The sequence below is a fragment of the Manacus candei genome, unplaced genomic scaffold, assembly GCF_025592945.1.
Source record: "Manacus candei isolate 608988 ecotype Guabito, Panama unplaced genomic scaffold, ASM2559294v1 h1tg000021l, whole genome shotgun sequence".
NCBI lineage: Eukaryota > Metazoa > Chordata > Aves > Passeriformes > Pipridae > Manacus > Manacus candei.
The window spans coordinates 3,656,708-3,665,650 of record NW_026138069.1 but is presented as its reverse complement, the minus strand read 5'-3'; the positions used below and the strand labels follow the sequence as shown (position 1 = coordinate 3,665,650).

At 35.8% G+C, this 8,943-nt stretch overlaps 1 protein-coding gene across 1 annotated transcript in view; it reads right to left on the bottom strand.

Moving 5' to 3' along the window:
- Window positions 1-3,625: 3,625 nt before the first annotated feature.
- Window positions 3,626-8,943, bottom strand: part of AGMO (alkylglycerol monooxygenase) — a 189,231-nt gene continuing 183,913 nt past the window's right edge. Inside the window, exon 13 of the mRNA XM_051785980.1 lies at window positions 3,626-4,332. Coding sequence (XP_051641940.1) covers window positions 4,252-4,332 — 81 coding nt within the window. The 3' untranslated portion in view covers window positions 3,626-4,251. The remainder of the gene's footprint in view (window positions 4,333-8,943) is intronic.

Here is an 8,943-nt window from a genome sequence, read left to right as displayed (position 1 = left end):
AAGGGGTGGGGTGGAGAGAATTCATTTCGTATCACTTTTCTGTGCCAAACCATAAACACAAGGACACTCAACAGTTCAGTCTTACTCAATGTTTCCACATTTTTCTGCTGTTTTCCATAGGTGGGGCAAAACTGACAAAGAACCGAGCCAAGTTTTCCATTGGCCTTGATACTAATATGGAAGTGCTTCTCCAGCATACCTTATTTTTACTTTACCTTGTGGTTTGTATCTGAGTTTCAAATGCAGTATTTTAACACTTATTTCCCCTATAGAAAGAGAAAATCCTGAAGTCCACAGGACATCTCTTGTTTTCTAGGCCCAGAACTGCTGGGGGTGGAAGGCAACAGGACATACCGTGGCTGAGGTCTGCATGTGCTGGGAGTTACTGAGGGTCAGGGGCCCTCAGAGAGCCAGCTTGTGGCCCACTTTGTTTTACTTCCAAACTGAATTGCTGGTCAAATGCCAGTACGGAACTACGAAACCCAGCAAAACTGCCTCATGGTCATTGTATACGCCTGTGCTGGAACCAGAGGTTTTACAGGAAAAGTTTTTTCCCATTCAGCATTAGCAATCCCAAGAGTTTAAAAACCATGAGTCAAGCCTCCTGCAATCACTAGGGTGTTTTAAAAAGGGAAAATATTTTAAAATATTCTTGTTTGCCTTTTAGATTTTGAACTTTCTATAGTTCTTATTTTCAGCAGGCAGAAATATTTTTTTCATTCACATGATTCCAGGAGCCAGAGTTTTAAGAAAAATGTCAACTAAGGGCAGCAGAGTTTGCATAATAGGCAGTGCTTTGAGCATTCTCTAGGAGTTACTATTCTTGATGAACTCCATTGCTGAGACTTAGCTCTTTCTTTATCCCTAGTTAAAGAACAAGTAAGAAAAGTCCAAACAATTATTACCATTGGTGCTGTACAATTTAGTAGTTTCTAATTGCACAACATAAATGTCTGAAAGCTCACAGATATTTGTCTGTAAAAAGGTAGCTTTAAAATATTTGATCAACTACCTCCTTTCAGATAATGGTTTAAGCAACAATGTCCCTAATCGCACAGATCTGAGAGAAAGCTGAAGACAGGAAAGACAAGAGGAAGGGGTCCTGAGTCTTCTGTATCTGGTATACATAGCTTACAGCTTTAGCTGTCAGCATTTATCCTCCAAAGGGCTCTGATTTTATTATAACACAAAGGATACAATGTTAGCTACTTTCAGGAATAAGTAATTCTGCAATTCCGTTACTTTTTAATCAATGCACTGCACCGAAGCTTGAGTTGCAGTAAATATTGCATCATTCTTGTTTTCATACAGGGAATGCTCTGCCCTGATCCTGAGGTCAGCAGCAAGTTTTCAATGACCTGAATGGTGTAGGGTCAGATCCCAAGCGACACAGGATTCAGCTGCTTACTTCTGGGTTTTCAGTAACTTGATATTGCTGTGTACATAGTCCGGGAAAGGCCATGTGTAGAGATGTGACATTACAACAGCTGGTAGGAGCAGGGGAAGTCACTTTTTTCATAATCCTGATGAAAAAAAGTTTTGTTTATCTACACTTTTCTCCTAAGGTGTGTCCCTGTGAAGTTGAATGACAAACAAGACCAAAAGGAAGTCTTATGCAATAGTGCAAATTACAAATGTTATTTATGAAGTTCCTCACTTGGACATGTGAGGCTAGGCTGTTAGTCTGCAGAATATTTTTCTTTCCAGAGATGTGAAAGACTGGTTTGCTAAAAGAAAGATAGTTACTCGCACAAAATTTATTACTTCTGCATAAATACTTTGTTCACTAATTTCCTCACATAACTCACCTGATTTCACTCAATCCCATACTAAATGGAATACTAAAAAGGTGAGAGGAATAAGTGGCTTACCAAAATATCACCCATATGTGCTAGCAATGAACACTGTTTGCATTAAATTAATTAAATTAACTGTATGATGTATATTAACTCCACATAATTCCATTCAGTGGCCAATTAGTCTCCAGAGTCTCTTAATTATTTAAACCCAGAGACCTTTCGAAGGATTATTTCACTTATGCAGTGGCTATAAAGACAGCATGAACTAGATCCAATAGTGGTGTCAGGTGCCTAAAATATGAATTAATTTATATTTTAAAAAATTCGTTACAGGCAAGTAGACAGGACTACAGCTACATATCACATAGCTACTGAAACAATGATGCAGTCACGGGTGTTTCTATGAGCTTGTCCTTGAAACTCTCTTCTCCATTAAGGGCAAATCCTAGCTTCCAGTCTGTATCCAAAGGATTACTTATACATACCCAGGGTATGTTATTGTAAAGTGCATGAGTCTCCAACACCCATGAGGGGTCTGTTCAAGCCTTCAGCAAGAGGGGGTGTTCTCAGACCCTATTGATAAATATGCAATGAAGAATGCTGATACACAATGGCAAGTCCTTGGAAATAGGAAATTGGGATTTAAAAACCCTTGGAAAAGTGGAAATTTATTTGGCCTTTGCTTTAATGACTAGGTTGCCTTCATCAGACACATTTTATATTTGCCTTCGAAATTACATTCCTTTCATTACTTCATGTAAATACATGACATTCATTAGCATAGCTTTGAAATTAATTTAATTTTACTCAGTTCTTCATTGTTGTCCCTCTAAGACTGTCAAATTTTAAATGCAGAAGATGTTAAATTTTTGTCCTGTTCCTGTCTCTTTGAAGGACTTATTTTGATATGGAAACTGACTTCCAATATGACTCTTTGTTATATTAAACTGACCTCAAAATATTCCTGTGAGGTTGATGTCACCATTACAAGTTTGGAAAACTTATGTATGCTAACCTATGGGATCACCAAAGAAGTTTGTAGATTGTGTTGTACTTCTGGAATCAGATTCTATTACTTTATTAAATATTCTATTAAATATCTTTAAGGTCCCTTCCAACCCAAGCATTTTGATGATCCTATGACAAAATTAAGATGATACTAATTTCATTGATTGTAGCAATTTTATTTATATAATATTACTGTGTTTCTGAAAATTTATTGGAAACATCCAATTATGTAGACAGTGGCATCTGTTACAGCTAGAGACTGAAAATATTGGTTAATTAAAACTAGGCTATCTGTCTAAATCTGAGATGTCTGTTAGACTGTCATTAACATGTTAAAGGAAAATTAAATGGGAAAAAAAAACAACACAAACTTAAACTCATTCTTAAATCCAGGTATTATTACTAGTTTGAAGCATGCAAGACAGCCTCCACTTTTTAGCTACTTGACTTTAAGCACTTCTAAAAGGCTTGGAGCCAAAAAAAAATTTTGGATGAGTGTGAGGAAAGAAAAACAAACTAGATCCAGTATTTTTGCCAGTCCTGCTGTTTGGAGACTCCCTTTACCATTTGTATTTAATTTTCCTATCTTAGTACAAACCGTCTTTCCAACAGCTCCTGAAAGACAAGATGTGCATCTCCCCGGACATAACTCAGGCAGGAAATTACCAGAAATTAAGAGCCCAGCCTCGCAAATATTTTGTCACATGAGTAACCTTAGTCAATGGGATACCCACGTGTAAATTCTGGCTTCATCAGCATCTAAAGTTGGCAACACAGGTGTACTCCATAAATAATTCACCCTAAACGGCATGTCTGCATTATACAACACATACATCAGCCAATTTTATTTAAGATGTTTCAACTCATACTAGTTCGAGTTATTTTATCATGCTGTTTTTAATCATTTTCTTGCTACGACTACTCATCCTCATGTAGCTGTATGTTATGAGCACTGAATTGGGCATGACAGGGAGATTCTGGTGTAATTCAATCATTACAGAAAAACCGACGTTCACATATGTTTATGTTTAGCCTCAATAGGAAGACAGTCAGTCACTTTATACCAGGTTACAACAAATATGATTTTAATAATTCCTCTTGTGAAAAATACTTTTCACATATAATTACTAACAAAATTATTGCAAAAATGAAGTTAGTTTTACATGGTTTCTAAAAATTTGCAATCCTATGAATGTAAAAAACCCATGTTGTGAATGAACGTTTTATTTAAATTGGGGAGAAATTAAATATTTCTTTAAAAAATCAAATAAAAATGAATACACCCTCTAAAGAAGCTTTCAAACATTCTTACCAAATCACAAACCTCTCCTATCATAAGTGAACTGATTGCAATTCAGTAAGATTCATGGTTGATTAATTCCAAGGAACTTAGAACATTATTCCAAAGTGCTGTTTCCATAATTGAAGAGATAGATTTGCTCTTTCAATGACGTTTATCTTTGAACGAAGTGATCCGCTTCATGATTTGGATCCCCCAGAATGCAGCACAGAGGGAAAACAAGACCTGCAACACAGAATATAAAATGAGAAACATTATAAAAGTTTTTGTGGTTTTTTTTAATTCTACTTATCTGCAAATATAATGAATGGGTGAAAACAGAGAACTCCTATGTACAAAAATTATACAAGAATTCTAGGCATACTAATAAATGCACTTTAGGAAAGTGAAAAAATTTCACAGAAAAAAAATTCATGGAAAAAAGGCCTTCTTTTTTCTCTGACTCTTTCTTGTGTGCATTCCTGTTGAATTTTGACAAATGGTCTGAAGAATGCTGACACTGTAAGTTACATGATAGGTACAAATAACCAAAGTAGCCTTAAACAGAATCTATGGCAAAAGAAGTGTTCTAGCTGCAGTACAATAGATCAGTGCTTATTCCCCAGCCTGCTATTTATGATGAGATATAAAGTAGATTGGAAACAACTTAAAGGAGTAATACTTTTTGTCTTGTCCTTGGCTCTGTGCAGTTTTATTTTTTCTTAGTCAGAGAACTCAATGAGAGATCTAAGAACTTTTTTTCACTAGTTTATTTGCTGAAAACTGCCTTAGGATGAGTAGAAATAATTCTAGAGTGAAGTCTAAATCAGGTAATAGCTCTGTCCAAAAAAACAAGAAGGAGAGCCAGATAAAATGTGTGCGCATGTGGGTATGTGTCATTTTGTATTTAAAATTTTCTGAAAGAAACCTTTGACTTTCACACAGAAAAATTATTCTAACTTAGAAAATTGCAAAATTAAGGCAGTTGTTATTGGTTACTGAAGTAAATGAAATTTTTTACTGTGAGTTCCATTTATACTGGAAGATACTTTGTTCGTGTGATTTTTTGTTTGTTTGAAGGAACAGAAAATTTTGAAAAGAAATTGTGAAGTCAGGTTATAATAATTCTTTTTTCAGGTTAATCTGCAATCAAAAGGTATTGACTAGGAGAGCTCCAATTTTACAAATAACATCATTTAACATTCAACATTTAGCAATGCATGCCCAAAGTTCTGGTTTTATCTACATAGTCACTCACTGAGGTACATGAGATTACAATGTTCAACATAAATAATAAATTACCATAATACCTAAAAGGTACTAATTTTTCACTCAGTGAAGGCAATGTGACAGGATCAGGTCTGATCTCTCTCACAATCTGGGACAGCTATGCATTCTTAGTAGCACAGGATGAAAATAACACACTGTATCAGTAAGAAAAATTCAAATAAAATAAAATAAAATTCAATTCTCATTCAATCAAGACAAATTCCTTTCAACTGCTTTTGTTGAAGGCTTTAATTCTACTTGAGCAAGGGTAGGCAGTCTACTGTGTTTAAAAATCTGATGATGCAGTTGGTGCTGTGCTTGAGGACCTATTTGTAAGAGACGCATAAAATGCTCACCAGAAGATTTATTTCTAAGAGTTTCAGACCTTAGGTAGAAAAGATTTAACTTCTTTTTTTTTTTCTTGCATTATCACAAACACCTTGTAAAACTGCACAGCTCTATTTTTACAGCTACGGAATGGAAAGTTTTTTCTAAGCAGTGCTGCAGGCACACACTATCCATGTTTTGTGAGATGCTTTTTTTTTTATACTGAGACACTCTGCAGAAAAAATCTAACTATGAATAACTACCTGTATTCCTGTTATGTATTGCTGTTATGCAGTTGGGATGAGTGTGAATCGTGACATATGTAAAATGATGACTTACACCTAACGTGCTCTTACTGTGGAAAAATTCTTTGTCGTGCTATCTCCAGAAACAGAACTTATCCACTTGTCATAATTAGTACTTCTTTGACACGTTACTAAATTTCTTTCATTCGTCACCTCAGAAAGATCACTCCTATTCCTGGAAGATGCATTAAATATAGAAGTATTTCATTTTCAGAAAAAGCACGTTTAAGCACATTTAATGACTGAGGTGCAGGGCATTTGTAGGGGATTAATGACTGTTGGGAGATGATGATGATCAGTCGAAGAAGCAAAGCCATGGACCATTAAGCCCCAGGAAATGTCCTCAGCTAAAGACAGTTATTGCTATTATAGCCCAAAACTGGAAAAAAAAAAATCTTGTGTGAATTTTTCCTTTCTAAATGGCATGATGCAGTTTCTTCTTTCCTAATTAAAGTCTCTATTGTGAATTTCCTAAAGCAGGCAACTGATGCTTGTGGGAGAGTATTTCAAATTGCAGTTATTATATCCAAAATGCAAAACCACATACTGCACACTGCAGATCTGCAGAACCATTTTGGCTTCATGATTCCATAAAAGTATTGATTCACTGCCTATCAATGTCAGGACTGCCAGTACTTGTGGAAACAATGTATTCAGGAAACAATAATTCTGCAAGGTTGTGGGGGATGGGAGTTTAAGTAAAACCCAAACATCAGGATAAAAAATTAAGGGGCCACATCTTCCCTTGAATGACAGCAATTCTGGCTGGCTCTACTGCTGTAACACTGGCTACCCTGAACAGAGCCAGCTGTATGGGGCTACCAAGCAGAAACTTGCTGTGTAGGTTGGAGTTCAGTTTCTTTTGACTGCTGCTACATATTTTGGAGTTACTAGGCTTAACTCACTTGAATGAATCGTGCAGTCAGGTGATGTCAGCAATGGAAAGCTGCAATGATATGTGCCAGAACTCTGAGCAGACAATAGTGTGGGTAGCAGGAAGCAGCAAAGAGCATTCTACCAGACAAGTTGAACTATAGTTGACCAGTATTTTTCTAATGCCCTCAGGAAAACATATTTCCTGAATCCTATGTGCAGGTATTTTGTATTTTCTGTCCAACACTCTCACACTCTAACAGTTGGTTTTTTACTTGGTTGTTTGGTTTTGGTTTTTTTTTCTCTTTCTAAATTTTTGTCACAGAAATTCGCATTCCTTATTATATTCTCCAAACCCATTAATATTTGTCCTTTGATAAAAATATTCACATATCAGCTTCCTAATTCATCCAGTTTTGAAATAAAAAGAGAAAATGAGATATTATGCCTTTGTCTATTTTTATACTGAGAAAAGTTCTCCCACAAGCAATATTACATAAGAACATAGTTTCAATTCTGTCTTCAAATTAAAAATTACTGTGGACAGTAGTCATATATGGAACAGGCCTCAATGCAGAATTTCTCCCAACCATGCATTCAGCCAAGATAAACAGAAACTTTTTGTCTCTTAGTATAAACATTTGTTACATTTACCTGTTGAAGTAACTACAGATTACTTATAGAATGTCCTTTAGACTTCTGGAAGAGTACTGTCCTCTTACAAATATTTACATTACTTCCTTTCATACAGTCTATTTCCATACAGCCACATTCTCTCTCTGAATAAGCCTACAGAAATGCAAATAACATTATTCACAAGAACAAAGATAGCTTAACTAATGGATTGACTGCAGGACTGAGTCTGCTCTTCACAGGAAATTCCCACTGGAGCAATCTAAGTTTATTGGGCTGTAAAGTAGTTTAAAATCATTAGCTAAATTCAGGCACCCACTTCTGCATGATTAGCTTTGTTGCTGAACACTAATGTTTTCTGCCATTTTCTCTTCTATAATGTCTTTGTATATCTGAGATGCTTAGACATAGTGTCTTTCTTCTTGCAGATTTCATCCGGATGGAATTAGAAGGTTTTAGACACTCGTCTAAAAATGTAGTCAAATGCCCAAAGATATTCCTGCTTTAAGGAGGGGGAAGAGTCTTGAACCACAACACCTCAGATACTTTCCTAAATCATTCAATGATGCTCTGACATTTGTCAGATTCCGCCCAGACATGTTCACTTCAAATTTTGCTGCAGAGACAGCCTGCAACTGTTCAATGAATTTGCTCTTTCTGGGGTACAACACCATGCAAATGGGCATGTTTATGACACTGAATTCTCTGAATATCTCAGTGCTGGGGAATGTATTCCTGGCTCTGGAGAGAGCTCAGGAAGATCAGCACATCCATGTACTTCATTAAGTTGGCTGTTCACATCATAAAGTGGACCTGGTACTGGCAAATATGATAAACAATTAGTTCTCTCAATGTGTGCTGAAAATTGTCAATGTGATAGGATAAATGTTTAACTGATACTTCAAATCAAACACCATTAAGGCTCTTTTTAAATTCTTTATATAACAATCTGTACATGGCTTCCTCAAAGCCACCAGACATCATTTCATACTATCAATAGTAATGATAGAGTAATTTTTAGACTTTGTCTGAGAAGGCTGTGTCTGAGTAATGTCACTCACTGTCCTTTCCTAGAAAAGATGGATATCATTAACTGATACAACAGTTAAAAAAAACTAATATTGATAACAAAATGGTTGAAAAAATCTATTTCATATTTCATAAGTACCCAAAGGATGTATTTTTCACTAATACCACCATTGTTTTCCCATTTCTCTACAGAGGACTGTTACAGGTGCTGAAATACACAGAGGAGATAGAAAATATATTTCTCAGAAGTAGGGATAGAGGTTGACTATTTCTGGAAGTCAGGATTAGGGTAACAAATGAATGGATCTTCATTCTCAGTGTAATGTTTCAAGATGAGCAGTCTTGTAGAGAAATGTCATGCCATTAACAGCAGATGCAAAAATCACTAACCTCGTACAGTGCACAGATCAAGAAGATTGCA